At 41.0% G+C, this 20,853-nt stretch overlaps 1 protein-coding gene across 1 annotated transcript in view; it reads left to right on the top strand.

Annotated features, from left to right (window-relative positions):
- ush2a (Usher syndrome 2A (autosomal recessive, mild)) overlaps positions 1-20,853 on the top strand; it is a 232,310-nt gene that overhangs the window by 140,022 nt on the left and 71,435 nt on the right. Inside the window, 13 exon segments of the mRNA XM_078251541.1 lie at positions 2,720-3,438; positions 3,940-4,109; positions 4,203-4,369; positions 4,540-4,628; positions 7,719-8,053; positions 9,717-9,872; positions 10,601-10,764; positions 10,961-11,170; positions 13,930-14,132; positions 14,226-14,338; positions 15,360-15,579; positions 16,740-16,908; positions 17,030-17,251. Coding sequence (XP_078107667.1) covers positions 2,720-3,438; positions 3,940-4,109; positions 4,203-4,369; positions 4,540-4,628; positions 7,719-8,053; positions 9,717-9,872; positions 10,601-10,764; positions 10,961-11,170; positions 13,930-14,132; positions 14,226-14,338; positions 15,360-15,579; positions 16,740-16,908; positions 17,030-17,251 — 2,937 coding nt within the window.

The raw sequence follows: 20,853 nt of genomic DNA, 5'->3' as shown, positions 1-20,853 counted from the left end.
GAGAGGGGTTGCTACGCATTCCCTCAACACTCCCTCCTATCCAGAGAGCAGTAAAGCGTCAGTAAAATAAAAAAAAAGGAAAAAAGCATCACCTGCATCTTAAATGAAAATTTCAATTGAAAAACTTAACAGCCCTTCAAATTGCAGAATTTTACACGCGCCAGTAAAGCCTAAATAACACTCAACACTTAGAGGGAGAAGGGGAGGAGAGGAGAGAGGGAATAAGGGAGGAATGGGGGGTGACAACGGAGGTTATTTTAGGTGGTTGAAGGGAGCTGTATCAAGGTGACTGGATTGTGTTTTTGCAATTATGGACTTTCTACCTGCAATCGGATTCTCTGTGCATCTCTTACCTGTGTTGTTTTCAGTCTGTTGGAACAGACAAACATTTTGATCAGACAGACAGAAGGACATACAGTAAGGTAGATGAGAGTATAATCAAAAAGACTGCAAGAAAGAATGCAGAATGACTAATTCCACAAACAGGTAGAGAGACACCTCAACCCTCCACAAAGACAGACGAGAAGGCAGTGAGGCGCGCAGATAGGAACATAGACAGACAGGGAGACGGGCTTCTTGGTTATTCGTGGGGTTCAGTGGACCTTTGGTGGTAATTGAATCAGTGTGAGTGCTGAGTAGAGCTAGCATAAAAACCTGTTAACCCAAAAGGTCAACTCTCTGCATTGTTTATTTAGCAGGGAGACCAGAGAGAGGGAGAGAGAGTGAAAGAGGGAGAGAGACCGCGACACAAAGCTTGAGTAACAGAGAGAGACAGAAGAAAATTAGAGAGAGATGGGGGAGAGGGAAGGAAGGAGTCAGAGCAAGGAAAAGACAGAAGGACAGATGTAGGTAGAAAGAAGAATGGGTTGTTGGGACAATTTGTGATCTGTAAAATCAGCCAAGCTTTACATCACCATTTTTATACTGTTGTTTATTTGTGTGGGTTTTTTAGATGTGTGACTGGTTGGCCGGCTGCCATTTTTATGTAACTTTGAATCTTTACTTGTGATGTCCCTCTCTGTGTGTCTGACTGTACATTATATATAAATTGTGTGTGTGTGTGTGTGTGTGTGTGTGTGTGTGTGCGTGTGTGTGTGTGTGTGTGTGTGTGTGTGTGTGTGTGTGTTGCTTTTATAAATCATTGGGGTTCATCAGTAAACTCACCAACAACAACATTTTAAAGAATGTTTAGTTTGCCTGCTTTCCTTTTTTTAAAACGAAATTACAGTATGGATTAGCAGTAAAATATTGTGTGTTGTATGCTAAATATACCAGCAAACTTTAAACATGGAAGACATACTGAAAAAGATCATCATAGTATAAAAATGAGTAAGTATGAGGAAAAACATTTAAATTGTGATAAGCATTAAGAGACTAAGAGACATTTTAAACTTTTAGGAGAACTGGAGCGTCCTTGGCCAAACACTGAATGTTAGTTGGCATCTCTGTATTAAGTAAGGCCTATCACTTAGTAGATACACACATACATACAGAAAATACACACATTCTTACACAACCGCTGTCTTATGTGCACGCATGCTGACGTACACAAATACATGCTTGCACACTTTATCTCTCACACAGTCATGCATGCATACTCTCAACTGCTCATCTTCTTTCACCCTCGCGCTCTCTGTCTCTCTCTTACGCACACACACACACACACACACACACAAACACCGCCATCTGGGAAAGCCGTTAGCGGTTAGCGGTAGCACTTAGCGACGCAGCACGCTCCCTCAGTCCGCTCAGTCACCTTGATCTGCTTGCCCTTCACACAGCACCATTACTGGTATACTGCATCACTGTGGGTGTGGGCATGTGAATGTGTGTCAGGAAGAGTGTGTGTCTACGTATATGGACATGCATCTGTGTGTGTCCATTATAGAGCAGTACAGTGGGATGTAAATGCTGAGGGAGGAGGGGGAAAGGGGCATTACCTTCAAATGAGCTACCGTGGAGTGAAATATCCCTCTGACTAGTCTTGTGCAGGTTCTTATCCGTATCATGTGACTGTGTGTGCCTGTGGCCTTCTGATGTGCATCTCTGTCTGCCATACTTCTAATACTAGTGAGCATCATTTCCCCTCTGGACATAAGAATTGAAGGCAGTGAACATGAATACACAGTAGACCCAAATTAGAAATGTACTTGAGACCACAGCACAAACACAAAATATGTTATAAAACATTTGCACAAAATTTGGTATCCTGACCTGAAGTTCTCAAACTTGAAGTAAATTACTTATATATACTATGCCCCACTTGTATCGCTCTTTGTAATTACTAAAATGATGGGTCATATGAGTGTGTTTGAATGCATGTGTATGTCATATATTTGTGTTTAGCAAAGCCTACAGTGTTTCCAGCAGTCCATCCTGGCCTACACATTACCTCATTGAATTATCTGCTGAAAGATGCACAGACTCATATTCAAGTACAGCATAAATCCATAAATATAATCTCGGTTTGCTCAGGGGGAGAAATTGAGAGAGAGAGAGTGTTTCCATGTTAATCCCTTGGATAGGGATGGCAAAATCACTCTTTGTCCTTCTGATGTCATTCTTGATGTTACTTGTCAAATAATTCTTTAGAACAAATTCCCCTCCTCTCTTTTCTCTCACTGTCTTATAAGCACACACACCAAAAGTATATTTATCTCTGGCCTTTTTTTCTTTTCCTCTCCTTGTCATTTATCCATTTATTTCTCTTTACCCCCAGGTCCAGGACCAGTGGACACTCCAGCTGTATCTGGGCTCTACCCTCGAAGTGTAACAATTAGCTGGGTTCCTCCCTCCCAGCCAAATGGCATTATCATCAAGTATACCCTCTATCTTTGCCCCAGCTCCATCTCTTCTTTAGATTTCAATCCCAGCTCAGTCTCCAGTACCAGCACCACCCTCAACTCCAGCTCAGGTTGTAACCCAAGCCTATTGCCCAGCACTGAGGGTGCATATCTCAACTCAGGTCATGACCTCAGGTCAACATCCAATTTTACCACCCAAGGCTCAAGCCACATGTCCATGTCCACTGTCAACACAGGCAGTAATGACAGCTCAAGCACAATCCATGGCACTAGACCCAACCTCCTCCCTCACCCTTTCACTAGCTTGAGGCCTGGAATCGCAGAAGACAACCAAATCAAATCCACTGGTGTAAGCAATACAAGCCAAGGCCCCGTTTCCATCTCATTACACCCCACTGAACCATATACTGCCAGTGTAAACCCAAGCCCCAGTCTTTTACTGCCACACCCAGAATACAATGCAACCAGCTTGAATACTGAACATATTGTAAAACAAGACTCCTTTCACAGCATTTCTGGTTTCTTTAGTGCAACTTCAGATTCAAGTTCATCCCTTCTGTCAGTCACTGTTCCAGGGAATACCACTAGCTACACTTTCCTCGACCTACTGCCATACCAGGCTTACAGCCTCCAGGTACAATATATTAGAATGCTACTATGGTAGAACACAATACTGTACCGCACTGTATAGTGTGATAGATTCAACATTATTATGCCATTTAAAATGTAAAATATGTAAATACAGTTATTGTGTCACAAATAAGTAGTCTATTTTTCTATCTGAGTATTTTATGATGAATATAAATCCAATAATTAGATTTTCTTTTTTGTATTAGCATTTGAATAATCATATGTTTCCAGTCACAGATGAGGCTGAATTTCTAAATGAATTTTTGATGTCGCAGCACCCTTTATTTTTCTTTTTGTTTCCACAGTCATTGTAGCATGGCAGTTGAAGGTGTCAGAATTGAGAATCATTGACAGAGAAATAATACAATAAATCCTATTAATTAATAAACAATTAAATATCACTATTAATTGGTGATTTACTGACTGAATAAAAAACTTCTAGCCTTACAGTGATAACTCTAGAAATACAAATCACAAACTGACAAAATTGTTCTCCAACATCTAGGTGGAGGCGTGCACCAGTGTGGGTTGTTCAGTGTCTGGGATGTCTCAGGACTTTCGTACCCTCCCAGCTCCCCCTGAAGGGGTTCCTGCACCTCACCTTTACTCTGACACCCCCACCTCTGTTCTCTTGTCCTGGGGTGCGCCGGACTCGACCAATGGACCACTGGAGCGGTGAGAGATGATCACATGCATACACTTCAATCCCTCTGTGACACTCCTACTGTATTTGTATACAAATTCCAATGTATCTTGTGCTGGCCACAGGTGGCTGATTGAGCGCAGAGTTGCTGGGACCAAACAAGTCTCCACAGTGGGCCATCTCCCACCAGACCCTTACCCTCTTTCCTTCCTGGACTCTTCATCAGCGCTCAGTCCCTGGACTAGCTACCAGTATCGACTTGTGCTCCATAATCAGGCTGGCAACACCACAGGTAAGGCCATAATTAACAATGACATCTGCCCAAGAAGTATATTTGTTGCAATTTACACTGTCTAGTGCCAGCTTTACTTCACCGCTTTCTGTCAAACGTTAAGATAAATGTTTACAGCCTTTGTTGTTTCGCAGTAGGATCTTTAACCACATATTGTTACATACTTGCAGGACCCTGGGTCAATATCACCACCAGACCTTCTCGGCCAGCTGGCCTCAGTCCACCAAGGGTGGAGGTGTTGGGGCCAGAGTCACTTCAGGTATGGGCGCCTTTTTTAAAGCTGACTTCTCTCAGGTTCACTAAAACCCTCTTGTATCTGGCATGAGAGCACAAGAGCTTGACATGTTCTTGAAGCACACAAATATAATCTAAGTCAGCCATGCTGCTACTCATAGTGAATTAGAATATATCCTATTGCATTCAACTGATAGAAGGTTTCAGAATATCAGCATTTAGAATTTAAACAGAAAATACACAAAACATATCATGCAACTTCAGTCACAATACAAAAGACAAAAGCAATGTCACACTGATTCCTCTGTCATTCCTTCTTGAGATTTAATGAGAAAGAAAAACATTCATTTCAAGGTCCCCTTCGGAAAATGGGAGGGGCTGTGACCCTGTCTGAGGCAGCTTCCTTCCTGTCGGCCATTTTGAAGGAGGGACCAGAGTTAAGTTCCACCGCTGGCTAATCCCACATCAAGGCCCATCAATGAAAGCCACTGAAACAATATTGTATGCATGCACACACACACACACACACACACACACACACACACACACACACACACACATATGCACTCACAGCCCCACACTAATGCTAACTGCAGGAAAATGCTAATGCCTGTCATAATTTCAGAACCGCCCCTGTCATCTCTGCAGCAGCACAGCTTTAGGGGTCATAGGTCTCAGAAGAAAAGTGTTCCTTCCTGGTTGTTGCTAATTGGACAGACAGGCAGCCTGCTTCCTGGTTACAAATGTAACCTTGACAAAACAGACAGGATTTTGAGTAAATTCCTTCATTCTCTAAATGATTTCTTTTTCACCTCACTTCATGCTCATCAATATATTCACTTTCCCTCTTTTATGTTTCTTTTTAATTTGCATGTTTTGCATGTTCTTTTTATGTAGTGATACTCCTGGTCAGGATATCAAGGTGAAGTCTACTGAATGTCTGCTTCTCTGATATTAAGATGGTATCTCTGTTATTCACAGACAGTGTCCTTTTGGCTTTATCAGATTGGGAGTGGAATAGTTAGTGATGTGTGTGTGTTAGTCAGTAAGGGATGGAGATCAACACATAGATTGTTGTAATGCAGGTTTTTTTATTTGACTTTAATGTTAAAAAGAGATCTCTACAATAAAGCAACATGAGATCACAGATACAAAATAGATGGGTTTGGTACAAAAAAACATTAAAGAAAGACAGGCAATGTTTGAAAAGGTAACCACTCTAATTGTATGTATTTGCTTCTTTGTTAGTGTCTGATTCACAGCTGGTGATCAGTTTCTCATTCTCAAACTTGTTCTCTCTGCCAAGATAGTTGTGCTTTAGCTGGTAGTTAGTCATTCTGAAGGCACATCGATGAACCTCAAATTAAACCATTAATTTGATTTTGGTCGTGTTTGGATCTGTGACCCATAATTTTCACTTTTCACAAATCAGAAAAAAAAACTAAAAGATTTGGGACTTGATCCCAAATCCTGATAGTTTGTTTGCAGGATGATAATATAAATGTACCTTAAAACGTAAGTGATAACGTTGATGCATGTATGAATAGATTGTAAAATTGTATTGTCAGCTGCAGAGGTTGGCACTCTCAGTGCCTTTGAGTTTTTTCTGAATATAATAGCATAGATGCACAAAGACACACAAACATAACACGTGCACCATGTCCTTACACACACACACACACCCCTATTCTCTCTCACTACCAACTTTATTATCTGTCTCTCTCTTTCTCTCTCTGCTCTCTCTCTCTCTCACTCATATACACATACACAAATATACAAACACACACACACATACTGTACTGGCCTTAGCCCCAGTGCTCTGTGTCAGCCCAGGGTCTCTGCTGTCTTCACCATTTCCAGATTACATCAGGCTATTCAATCTGTAAATGACTTCCACCACAAAGCACACCCAACACGCACTTTGGGAAATGAGCTACCTAACTCAACATGACCCTGCCCATATGTGGTTGTGTGTATGGCTCACAGTGTGCGTGCGCGTGTGTGTCCTGTATCACCTCACAGTGTCACTTGTTAAATGAATATCAAGGTTGCATGAGAAATAATTATTCTTGACATCTATTCATAATACTCTCATCAACATTGACCACTTAATCACCTAAACGCATAAGTCTCAACAAGCTCTGAACATTAACACTGTTTGTGTGTGTGTGTGTGTGTGTGTGTGTGTGTGTGTGTGTGTGTGTGTGTGTGTGTGTGTGTGTGTGTGTGTGTGTCTGCGCCTGCAATTGTTGAATTTAGGTGTAACTGTTTTTGTGTGGATGTATAAACAAAACATTCATTGTATAGATATCTGTAATTCAAACGTGTAGAGCTGTGTGTGTGTGTGTGTGTGTGTGTGTGTGTCTGCGTGTGTGTTCATTACCTTTTGTGTGTGTGCCAGTTACCTTCATCTTCACTCTGAAATGCTGACAGACTGAACTGTTTCCAAATCAGATGCAGTGCTCAACAACAGCAAGCTTTTGTTTTTGCATGCAGCAATTCCATTACCAGCCGTTTTCATTATTTTAGCATGGTGTTTGTGCATGTGCACGTGTTTGTGTGTGGGTGTACCCTGTTTTAAATTTGATGAAAAGAATCTTCTGCTCAATATAACGTCAAGTTAACTTTCCCCACAACAGAGTTTTACACACACACACAGACACACACACACACACACACACACACACACACACACACACACACACACACACACACACACACAGTGTGATACATACCCAGGTGACATTGTATGCACACATGGATACTAGCTGCACAATATCACTGGTATCACTTAACTAACTACACATGCATTTACACTGTGATGCAGATATGTGTTCGCATTAGCACACAATGCAGACTCTGCACATGCACACACATGCACACACTTTGCCATAACTTCCTGTAGTTCATCCATCTAAAAGCTTTCTGCTGTCCTCAGCATGCCAAGAACATTTAGAATGTCCAGCCAACCAATGAGATGGCTTTTCAGGGATAATGATAGGACAGATAGGATCAAGTGAACTAGGCCTTTAGTTTTCTCTGTACTCTGATTTATCTGGATACTTTATTTGAAATGAACAACCCAGAACTTAAATCCAACACAATTATGTTTCAGGTCGCATGGTCGCCTCCTCTTATTCCCAATGGAGAAATCCACGGCTATGAGATCCGCCTCCCAGAACCTCGCATCTGCCATGACAGTGGCAATGCTTCTGAGCTCAACGTCACAATAACGGACCTCATTCCATACACAAACTACAGTATTACTATTTTGGCGTGTTCCAACGGTGGTGGACATGTTGGAGGTTGTACAGAAAGCCTTCCCACGCTTACTACTACATTACCCACAACCCCTGAAGGCCTTGAACCACTGTCTGTAGTGGCAGTCAGTGAGTCCTTCCTGGCCATTTCCTGGCAACCACCAAGCAGGCCCAATGGACCTAACATCAGGTAAGATGGATATTACACATAATCCATACCAAAGGTGGCATAGTCACATGATGTGAGTCTTAGACCACTGGGCTTAGATGGCATTCAACATTGCTGCTTACTGTAAGTTGAACATACAGTATATTAATACAACACTGATGCAGTGATGCACCATCACAGACAAATTCCCTTGTTTTTCTATCTCATCAACCAATCGACCAATAGTAACACTAGTACAAAAGTAATTTTAAATGACAAGAGCTTAAGAACATACATGTGGTTTGTAATGAAGACACATCCAGTGGTTTACTGTAATCACATTACTTTTCTTAAGGAATGCAGTAGTGTAAAACTGTACTATTGCTCTTCAATAACTTCATTACATTTACTGGAACGAAAACAAAACTTGTGCAACTTTCGGATAGAATTATGTTTAGTCATATTTAAAATGTCTGTCAATGTCATGTCATGTGTAAACAAGGAGATAACATAAAGTACAAAATGACAGAGGGGGGATGATAAGTTTGTTAAATGGAGATACTTTTATTATTCAGAATTCACACCATTTAATTAATATAAAATATCACAATGAAATATACATGGTATCCAGGTACGATATACCTGTCCACATCAGTAATCCTATGATGATTCAGTCAACATTTCCACTATCAATCAGCCATGCATAACTAAATCTATTGCTTTCTGAAGCTCGTAGGAATATACCAAGTCAAAGAAAAGTAAGAAGAAGACGGTTTAAAATAGTTCCGTACATGAAAATACAGATCCAAAATCCAATACTAGTAATTATCAAGAGCTAATATGAGTGGACCCCAATCTGTGTAACAGTCATAGCTTTACATAATTTGAATCAACCCTGTGTTTTTATTAATTAGCTAAAGCCCAAAGTTAGAAACCAGGCAGCCAACACTGACATCTACAGCATGTTGTTATTGAGAGACAAACGCTGGAGATGTTAAATTGTTGCTGAAAAACTTAAGCAAACAAGCAGATAGGAACACGTTAACAAGCTGCTAACATGAGTGCCCTGGTAATGAGCTAAATGCTGTGAATTTTTTAATCAGTGTTTTCTCAGTCCTATTGCACATTCTGGTTCGTTTTGTTCTGTCCTGTCCTACTCTGTCGGTGATTAGGGCTAAAATAAAGGTCCATTTTCCTGGCAGGCGATTAAAATGCATGTCTCTGTTCTGCTCTGCTCAGCTCTGTGTGTTTGTCTAAGTGGGTTTGTTAAAAGGCGGCATTAAGCCCTTCTCTTCTGATTACAGCAGAAATTAGCATCACTGTAGGGAGAGGAAAACACAAACCCTGCAGAAAAAAAACAACAGAGGGAGGGGTGAGATACAGTGAACGCAAAAGAATAGAGATGATGAAAAACAGCAGAAGAGGAGGAAATGAGCGATAAGGAGAAGAGTCAGTTTAAAATTGTGTGTGTGTGTGTGTGTGTGTGTGTGTGTGTGTGTGTGTGTGTGTGTGTGTGTGTGTGTGTGTGTGTGTGTTTTTGTGTCCGTATGCAGGCATGTGTGTATTGCCATCATGTGGGTACAGCGTCTGTCTGTGTGCTCATATTGGTGCATTTATGAACATGTGTTGGGTGTTAATGCATTCCTAAACATCCAACCATGTGTGTGTGTGTGTGTGTTTTCTTTTATTCAAATTTTCCCTTCAGATACAAGTTGCTCAGACGTAAAACCCACCAGCCCCTGGCCATCGCCACGGTCCCTACGGTAACAGCCATGTCCCCTCCCCCCTCTGAAGATCTCCATCGCTGGCTCCATGTTTACTCCGGCACCAAATTGTTCTACCAAGATAAAGGCCTAAGCAGGTGAGATTACTGAAATGAGCTCTAGAGCAAACGCCGGCACCGCAGCAAACCGTGTGTGCAGAGCCGATCGGCGAGCTGCCGCTGATGCCGATCTTTTAATACCGCTCAAAGATACATTAAGCAAATATCCCAAAGAATTAAATTGTTTTTCACACAGCGTTCCCTAATCTCAGTTTGGCACTTGGTGGAAGCTAATTTTTTTTCCCTCTATGCTTGCTAAGCGGCTCTGTGTGTACTCTTTTCGGGTTTATGTCTCTACTGTGCTTTATTCAAGTTACAAACTTTTCAACATGTCAGCTCTTTTCACTTTGCAGGATTATTTTAATGTTGTTTGAAAGTACTTTATAAGAATGTAATTTGTATTTGTTTAATAGAAGTTACCATATTAGCAGGACTAACAGTAACTTTACAGTAAAAAAAATAGATAAATTAAAGAAATTAAGATCCCCCACATTCCACTTATAGAGCATCACTATCGTATCTGTTATTTATTTGTTTATTTGTTATTGATTCACAAGTCAGTACTTGTACCAGGAGCTTGTCTATATTAGCATTTGTTATTTTTTCTTGCCCAAGCTATTTTTTAATGATTGATCGAAGAAACTTTCAAGCCTTTTATTCAGAATTTTGAAGATATTTCTCAGCAACAATAGTAACTTTTAACTCACAAGGAAAGTAAAACACATTGTAGCCCCCTCATCAAAACCACCAATATTGTCTCTCAACAGATTTACCCGTTACCAGTACCAGTTAGTGGTACATAATGACGTGGGCTACTCCTCAGGAGAAATTGTTACGGCAGTGACAATGGCGGGTGTTCCCCACCACCCTCCGTCTTTGTCTGCCTACGCTATCAATCACACTGCTGTACAAGTCAACTGGACACAACCCTGTAAGATTGCCCTCTCTCTTAAACACACACACTCAAACACACAGTCTGCCCAGCAAAGGTCTTTCATAGCCGTATATTCTACAAAGATTGTTCTGTGACTTGACAATTACAAAACAGTGAAATTAGAGACTCAAAATGATGTAGTTTTTTTTCCTGCTCCCTCACTCTTCTTCTTCTCCTGTTGTGTCTTTCTCAGCTTTGCAAGATCTACAGGGAGAGGTGGAATCTTACTTTCTGACAATAGTGTCTGCCCAGTCAAGTCAAATTTTGACTTTCCCCCGTGAGATCATCTCCACAGTAATAAGTGACCTTTGGCCCAGCACGACATATCTGTTGTCTGTACACGTGTCCAACGGAGCACATAATACATCTAAGGCAACAGTTAACGTCACCACAGAGGATGGAGGTATGTGTACTGTATATCTGTGTAATATTCAGTCAACAATTGTTTTTAGAAGTTGGTTAAAGTTTGCCTTCTTACTTGCTATATGTGTGTGTGTGTGTGTTATTGTGCAAATACTGTTATGTGTGTATGAGTGTGTCATGTACAATACACAAATTCAATACATCCAAGAGAGGTGTCTTTGTTAATGTGTGTTTCTCTGCCTCTCTGTGCTTCACAAGAGATGTTAAACACATCATGTAGTGAGGCATGAAATCAATACAAAGTGTGTGTGTGAGGCAGATTTAAGGTGTTGTAAAATGCTTGTTGGCACCACACGCAGACAAACACATGCAAACTGCACACAGCCACATACACAAGCAGTGTTCTACCGGTCTAAGACAGCAAACATGGCTGTTCCCATGTCTTATGCTGGCTATAATTACTATACTTTATATTACAGTTACAATATATCACATGCTCTTTTCCAAAAAAAAGCTCTAAAATTCTATAAAAAACAAATCTATACTAAAATAAGTGAAATCATATATGTCCCTTATGTTGAAATGGGAAACATGCAGAGACATCACTACGACACCTCGTCTCACAGCTTTAGCCGTCTCTGCATAATCAGTTAATATTTGTAAAATAAGCACCTGAGACTTTATCAGGATGTCATTTTCTGCAGCTTTGAGAGAGTGTATTTAATGAAACATGAGCAAAGTATATCAGTTCTCAAATCTACTAGTATTTCCCTTTTCAGGTAGGGTCAGCTTTTACTATCTTTAGATCTGAATTGCACAGGATATCCTACTGTCATCACAACTTTTCTCTCCATTTCCCTCTCAAACTCTCAGCCCAGTCTCTCAGCATTTAAGAGTTAGCTTTCAAATCACTATGTAATCATATGTCAAAGGCCATTCACTCTGTCTGTTGTTTTCTTTCTGTCTCCATTTCACTCTGAATCTCTTTCTAAACATCTTTCTTTCTCTTTTTTCCCCTCGCAGTTCTCTTTCTTTTTCAGTATAATCATACAGTATGTCAAAGGCCTCTCTCTTTCCCTCTAATCTGAGCAGTATAATAAAAAGTGCATTAAAAACATTAGAAAATCATTAGGTGCTAAAGGCAAAGCACGGCTCGTTTAACTGAGAGGGCTCTGGAGGTAATTTCATTATTTTACAGCCATAAGAGAGTGCACACACACACACACACACACACACACACACACACACCCACACACACATACACACACACACAGACCAAGGCCAAATATATTTTAACTAATGCAGCTCAACCCTACCAACCATCCTAACATGGCCCGCAATCTATAGGGCAATGCTAACATCCAGACTAATTGTCAAGTAAAATGTGTGTGCGTGTCTGTGTGTGTATGAGTGAAAGAAGCTCAGTGTGCAGTATTGCGTTGATAATGCCATCCTGCAGTAAATGAAATGTAGAGCAGTAGGTTGGGTTTAGGTAAGTGCATTGGCAGCAAATGAATTGGGTTAACTTCTCTTAGCTGAGTGCATTTTCACTTAGAATAATAGATGGAGTCTGTATGATTACCTCTCTCACACACCACCTTTCATATTAGTTAGGTTTTCTCTCTCACTTTTCTACTCACAACTTGATTTTGTTATACAGTTAAATTAACAATATTCCGTGTTCTTTCCCCCACTCTTTGCCTTTAAATTTTGCTCACTGTCTCTATATCTTCTTTTGTACTGATTATCTCTTTGTCATATTTTCCCATGTCCTTTACTGCCTCTGCCATTCACTCATTCCTATTGCCTATTCATCTGTGACTCATGTCCTATAGGTTATAATATTATAGGAGTTGTAGTTTGTTATCAATGCCCTCTGTGGATGTGCTGTATAAAGGAATTCTTAGAGGAGTGAACTAAGGGAATTAAAAGAAGTCAGGGAATTTGACTGACAGGACAGTGAAAAACAGAAAGGTAGGGACTGCCATTCACTATTGCCTGTGAGACAGAGAAAAATTGAGGGAGTGAGCTGATCATGCAGAATCAATCTATTATTCTTAGTGAAAACGCACTCGGGTAAGTGAATTTAACCCAATTCATTTGCTGCCAATGCACCTACCTAAACCCAGCCCACTGTCCTACATTTCGTTTACTGCTGGATAGCATTATCAACACTATACTGCACACACACACACACACACACACACACACACACACACACACACACACAGACAGACAGGTGGTCTCCTTACGTCTCTAGACTCACAACACCCTGCATTATAGGCACACCGACACACATCCCTATCTCTTTCCCTCTCACACACACTCATGTTCATACACCTCTTGAGTAGAGATGGGTAAAAGTGTATGCCTAGATTGATTTATGTTACATGTCTGTTATAAAATGTCAGCGCATACTCATGACCTCATAGTCACAGCACAGTTTTAATATCGCCTTTTCTTTTTGACTTTTACAAGCTTGACCTGATCACTAATGCAGCACTGAAGATTTAGTTGTGTGTTTTTTTTTTTTTTTTAAAAAGCACTGTGTACAAGCAGTTGTCAAATAAATTTGTGTGAAAATGTGCCTCGGAAACCACCAATACCATCTTTTGCAACAGTCGAGATGGTTAGCAAGCTTACTTGTGTGATGTTGAGAGCATTGGTTCCATATCACATCTCAAACACAGACCACGTCTCATATCTTCATATATTTGTCTCTTCAAGCTGTTAAACATTCTGTTGTTCTTTAAGAATCAAACAATTTTGGGTCTCTGTACTCACATGTGCCATCCTCAGAGCCAGACGGGATGTCAACCCCAGAGGTGATTCCAGTTAACAGCAGCACAGTACGTGTGCTCTGGTTTCCTCCTCTACGGCCCAATGGAGCCGTTACTGGTTACTACATCTACCTTAATGACCGTCTTCATGGCAGTGTAGACAATAGCTCAGGGTCCTACCTGCTGGGGGACCTGCGGCCTTTTACTGTCTACAACGTACAGGTACACACACGAACAAAAGCAGATATGCACACAGAAAGGCAGACACACAAACATGTTCATTATGTTGTTGTCTATTTTGTTTGTGTATTTCAGGTGGAGGTGTGTACCGTGTATGCATGTGTGCGGAGTAATGTTACTCAGACAACTACTGTGGAGGACATGCCTGCCGACCTGGCCACACCGCACGCACACGTGATCAGCCCCAGGTAATACAGTGATGTACTGCAGATATTTTTTTTGTTATTCTTTCAGCATGTTCTCTCTACTTTATTTCATCTTAACCATGCCAGGTTTGAGGTTCATGAAACTTTATAGCCTTTGGTTTGACTGTAGTAATCGTTAATGTTTATCTGCAGCGCAAAAGGTTGGTTTGCATGTTTTGACACAACAGAATCAATACAGCTGGCACTAACAGAGTAAATGGTTCAGCTATGTTGTCTTATGAGGGCAGCACAAGATGTGGGCTTGATACAACAGGACTGAATGAAAATGTAATTTTAATCAGCACTAGTAACCTCTATATCAATAAAGAATAACATTATACATTGTTTGTATTACACAGTTTCAGTTGTACTTTAACACCAGATTTTACACTAATATACACTATACAGAAATACTAATGTATTACAGTATTTTGACTATATAATGGTACTGTAACATATTACCTTGAAGTTGCTTTCAAAATGAATACAAATATGATGGTAAACTGACATTTTATTTGCAGTCAGTTGAATTTAATGACACTTAAAATGCTCTGCTTCCCACGTTTGACCTAAATCTCAATGTTGCAAATCTTACAGTTGCAGAGGAAGTAGTGATTTGTGGATTATTTTCTGTCTAGAAGACTCTGGAAGTTGTAACTCTGTGTGTTACTACACAGGTCTTCCCTCTCCCAAAGATGTCAGAGATAAAAAAAAAGAGGAAAATCAATAGTGAGAAGTGTATAAAGACACACACACCCTGACACTGTAACTCAACTTTGTCAGGCATTAACCATGCATGGATGCATGTGTGTGTGTTTGGTATGACAAAGTTTTTGTGTGCCTCCCGGTAGTGTGAAAGGAGTGTGAAGGAGAACACACCCTCTCTTTCTCTCTCTCTCTTTCTCTCTCTCTCTTTCTCTCTCTCTCTCTCTGTCTCTGTATCTCTCTGTCCTTTGTGTGTATGTCTCTCTCTCTCTCTCTCTCTCTCTCTCTCTCTCTCTCTCTCTCTTTCTCTCTCTATCAGGATGGTGAGGTTGGACTGGTCCCCTCCAGACAGACCCAGTGGGATCATGCTGGGTTATGATGTTTTAAGAAGGACCCTGAGGCCATGTGACGTTGGGTCAACAGGGGTCACATCCTCTGTGGGGGAAGAGTCAGGTGGTGTAAGCTTCAGATGTTTTTACTTGGAGTGTCCTGCCACTCATGGTGTGTGTGGGACGTCCTGCTTCCATCCTGACATTCAGGTGATTATGTTCTGCTCATTTGGTACTTTATCACATGCATTTGGTATAGACAATACTTCATTAACATTGATGTGCTGAAGGAAGGAACAACATTTACAGTTTAAAACAATACAATATTGATTGTTCTGAAGGAGTACTGCATTTTTCACTTTTTGTCAAGACTATTGCCTGGAACACACACTTTAATATGCAACATTTAGAGAGTGTGCTGTTGATCTGTGTAATAATAAATGACATACTGTTTTGAAAAGCAAGATATAACACAAATGTTGATAAGGGGTGTATTGAGAATGATACAAGTTGGGGTAAATTTTTCTCCTGCTTTGCTCTGCTATGTTTGGTCTTTCATCTTTCTTCTGCTATAATCCTCTCTCCTCCGCCTCTTTTAACTAGAACTTGTCTTGAGTAATTATTGAAACATTTACTGTCCAACAACAACATGTGTAAAACAAGATAGAAATCCAGGGTCTTTGCTCAGGTTGCTGATCTGAAATGAGGAATACATTGTTGCTGTGTATTCCCTCAGGATATTAGTCTGCAGATATTAGTACACACACACACACACACACACACACACACACACACACACACACACACATATATAAAGAAACAGAGGCCCACAGACAAATACACACCCTCACATTTCCTCTTCCAAACGCAAGCTATGTACGTTGGATGCACGGGCATCCTCGGAGTGATTAATTTATCTAAACAGATTAACTTGTCATCTGCATTCACTTCCATCCTTGTGTCATTGAATGCCAGCCAAGTTGGCACAGTGAAACTGCCCACCATACATAGACCCCCACAGCACCCAATGGCACAAACGATAACAACAATTCAGCTCACACTTACAAATAAACACATACACACCTACTTAAGAGCCACACTCATGTACCTAAAACAAAATCTCCTATATCAAACATGTACACAAACATCTATTGTGAATTGGTATTTTGTGTGTGGTATACTGTATATAAAGAAAGCCCAGAAACAATCATTTTTAGGCATGGTAGCCCTACAAAGGAACATTCCCCGTGATGATCAATATCCTCCTCTTTGGCAGATAGTCCCATACTTTCAATGCACACACATAACTGTACCTGTGTGGATTGAGTTTACATTGTCCGTATGTGTGTGTGCAATTTTATGTCAACCAGGTTTGCTGCAGTGGACTATTGTACACTAAGAAACCACATCATCATTGCTGTGAGGGAAGTTACCTGAGTTTGAGTAATTCTTCCAATCCGGTCTGCTGTGATGGCAAACTGCTCCTAGCTCTCCCTGACCACCAGTGCTGTGGAGGATACTATGTTCATGTTAAAACCAGTGAGTGTCAAATCACTTCTTATATGTTCACTTACATGGGATTTGCTCTTTTCTACATGACTGGAGTATAATCTTTCCCTTGTCGTTCAAGTGTTTCCTTCATCTGTCCTTGTCTTTGTAGATGAAAACTGCTGCCCTGACCACTCGCAGGGCCGGGTCTCAGTGGGGCTGGGTGACAGCTGCTGTGGGGGGGTTCCTTACTCCATGAAAGGCGGCCAGCTCTGCTGTAGTGGGAGCCTCCATGATGGCTATGGGGTCCAATGCTGTGGAGGCCGGATAGTGGATGATACAATGGTGTGCTGCGGTGATGCTGAGAGGGGGGAAGTGCATTCATATACCCCAGGTGAGTAAAGGAAACACATAGATATGAATATCAACTAACATTCTCTGTTGTTAGAATATTTTTATGTTTCAATAAAAGGGAGGAAATTAAAAGACATTTGCCCAACAATGAAAGTGCATTTGGGTGAAGTTGAATGGGCTGCTGAGCCTTCTGGATAGAAAACTGTTTTTGTATTTAGAAAATCCTCTATTGTAAAATCCAATCAACAAAAAGGTCCTTTGTTCAGAAAACTAGTTACTCTGGCCCAAAAAGGATTTTGCCAGAGTTTAGTCCCCGGTGACTTCTTAATGTTTATGGTTGGGAAAAGATAGAACATGATAGGACAAGAGAGTTAAGCAAAGAGGGTTGAGGTAGACACATGGTGCGGGAACGTGGGGTCGTTTCCCTTTCTTCCTCTCCCGCAGTGTCCCAAAGCACCCGGATACCATGGCACAGATGGGACTGTGTATGTGTGGGTGTGGGTGTATGTGTGTGTCATTAGACATCTTTGTCATGGCAGATGATGATGAAACACACTCTGGATGGCACCGTTGAGGGCACTGCCAAGCACACAGCAGGGCAAATACACACTCATTCTCCCCTTCACATAAACACACACACCTTTACACATATCAACATATTACATGCACTCACACATAAACACAAACACACACACAAACACACACACACACACACACACACACACACACACAGTCAACAGGGTGCCCTCGGCAGGGTTCCCTTAGTGTTGAGTGCCAGAAACAGACACGTGGACTCTATTCATCACACAAAAACAATGGCCCATATGGGCAGGCCTATAGTACTCCATTAGCCTATCCACAGACACACTGACACACACACAAACACACACACAAGACCCCTACCCACACAAAAATACATAGATGCCGGAAAAAAGTTCCTAGAAAACAATAAAGCAAAACAACAATACTGTTTTTAATGTCTGTTATCATTTGTAATTTGATAGTATTCTACACTGTTACTTTGTTTCCTTTTCTTCTCCTTCACTAGATCCTCTTTTCTCTTCCAACCGAACAGGCTAGATGGTCATCCTTCATTTTAGGTGGCCTCCCAAGGAGTGCATATGCTCCCCACCTCCTCCTCCTCTCCATCTCCTTTAGTTATTTATTTCACATCTCCTCTGCTCCTTTGTCATCTTCTTACTTACTTTTCCTCAACTTATTTCCCCACCCACTCTGCTTTTTCCTCTGGCCTCTTACTTCCCTTCTCTCTTCCCACCACCTACTCTTCCTCCTCTTCTCCTCATCCTACTCCTCCCCCTCCTTTCTTTTATGTACCCCCTTCACATCCACTCATCAGTCATTAGCGTTAGCTTCCCCATTGAGAACATATGGTATGATGGATCGTAGGGCTAGCGGCGCTAGCAAGGGTAAGGGCCATTTGCCGGGTGCACTGCGCTGTCGGGTAGCCCTGGGGCCAGCTATGCAACCTCGACCCCACACGTCTGTTTCAACACACACTAACACACACAACATGCACACAGCAACACCTATTATAGGATATGCTACTTAACCTTGGCACTACTTACTCCCATCGCTGCCTCTCACCATGTCCAGGGTTTTGTATTTTTAATGATATAGCTAGAAACAGATTTGTGAAAAAAGAAAGAAAGAAAATGCAAGAGCAGACTACAGATTCCATGCAATTCTATTTAAAATAAATGATGGTGTACCTTCAGATAAGTTACATCGTAAAAATACAAAATACAGAAAAACAAAGTGAGAAAGAAATAGAAAGACTTAATAAAGTACTGTACATTTATTACAAACTGTAGAATACATTTGAATCCAAATTTAAATTATAAAAATAATGAAAATGAAAGAAAAGATTGAAGGAAAGAAACAGAATGAAACAGATTAAACATTGTAAAACAGAAAATAATAAAATATGAATCAAATAAAAGAAACTGAAAAAAAGAAAGAGGAGGAAAGTGAGTGAGAGAGAAAAAAACCCCAGAAAGAACAGAAGAGTGGTGAAGAGCTAGATGGAGCAGATTAAAGGAGGAGTGAAGGGTATCCCATTGTGTCCAGCTGATAGACTAGGTTAGGCTGATGTGATTATGGGGTCCCTGAAGTGCGATCTATCACACATTACCGTCCACACTGTCAACAACCATACACACACACTGCAGGGGAACAGCAATGCCAGGAGACAGCCGTCTGGCAACAGGCACACGTACCGGCTTGCATTCACTTGTGCACGCGTAGATATACACACAAGCATCCACACACAAACACAACAATAACCATACACACTTACATAGCTTGCAAGCTATGTAAGTGATAAAATATGCAACACACAGTATCAGCACGCGCACACACACACAAACACACACATACACACACACACAGACACACACACACACACACACACACACACACACACACACACACACACACACACACACACACACACACACACACACACACACACACACACATGGTCAGAAACCTCACCCCACCTGTCCCAAAGAAACAAACCCAAAGCTGAGCCAATTGACAGTGTTCTTCTAAAATGTTATTTTGGGTTTAACTAAATTGATATCATTCCTGTCCATTTTACCCCAATTATAGAAAGTGGTTTCTTGTTTATAGTACTCAGTCTTCCACATCTGACAGAACAGATTTCCGTTTTAATCCACCCAGCTATCTTCTGTACACCAGCCACATAATGGCTTGCACCTCACTTGCACTTTTGGCGTGAGTGCCCTTTTTAGGCTTCAAATCTGTTTTCCTCCAATTTATGAGCCTAACTGCATTCATTGCGTCTAAGTTCCTGCTTACATGTGTCTTTATTCAAATCTACCTGTTCAAGTAACACTAATATACCATCTTAAATGGCAGGCCTTGCTTCTGCTCTGATCAGTTTTACTCTTTGGGATATTATTGAGATGGTCTTTATAATCCTTTCCTCAGTATCTAGTTGTTACACAGTAACACAAAGTCTCCATGCTAAATCCCTCCCTTCCAAATCTGCTAGTTTGTTTAAACAGCTTTCATTTCACTTTCAAGTCGATTAAATACTGTTTGTTTTTGGACAGGAGTGCTTCAGTTTTCTTGCAGCATTTCCTCCTGTGCAGGTTGGAAACTAACTTTTAAGCTCTTCATTTGCTCCTCTTTTCTTCCCTCTCTGGGTTTGTATGTAAAATGTTTAGTTTAGACTTAGGTGAGATTAGATGGTGTTTAAAGGAACGTGTGTGGTGTCTTTGGCCTCCCGTTGCTCCCTGACTCTCCCATAGTCCCCTGCCTCACAGTGCGTGCTCCACTAATCATTTCCCCATTCACACACTCTTTATATTGTACAGTTCTTTAACTCTTCCATCTGCCCTTCAACCCTGCCTTTCCCATTTCTCATTGTGGGTGCTACCATAAATGCCCACCACACCTCACTTTTTCTTAAAGTAAGTAAATCTTAAAAATGTATGCATATCTTTAACTCCTTCCCTTACTCCCTCCCTCTGTCCCAGCCCAGCAGGGCCCATCCAAACGTTCAAGGACAAATCTGAATATCCCTTTTCACCGTTTAAGTGTTAAAAGCCTGGCGGTGCTAGGGTGTTATCTTAACGCGCCTTGCCGTGCCATCAT

This window comes from Sander vitreus, chromosome 1, assembly GCF_031162955.1.
Source record: "Sander vitreus isolate 19-12246 chromosome 1, sanVit1, whole genome shotgun sequence".
NCBI classification, from domain to species: Eukaryota; Metazoa; Chordata; class Actinopteri; order Perciformes; family Percidae; genus Sander; species Sander vitreus.
This window is presented reverse-complemented; position numbering and strand designations above follow the sequence as displayed.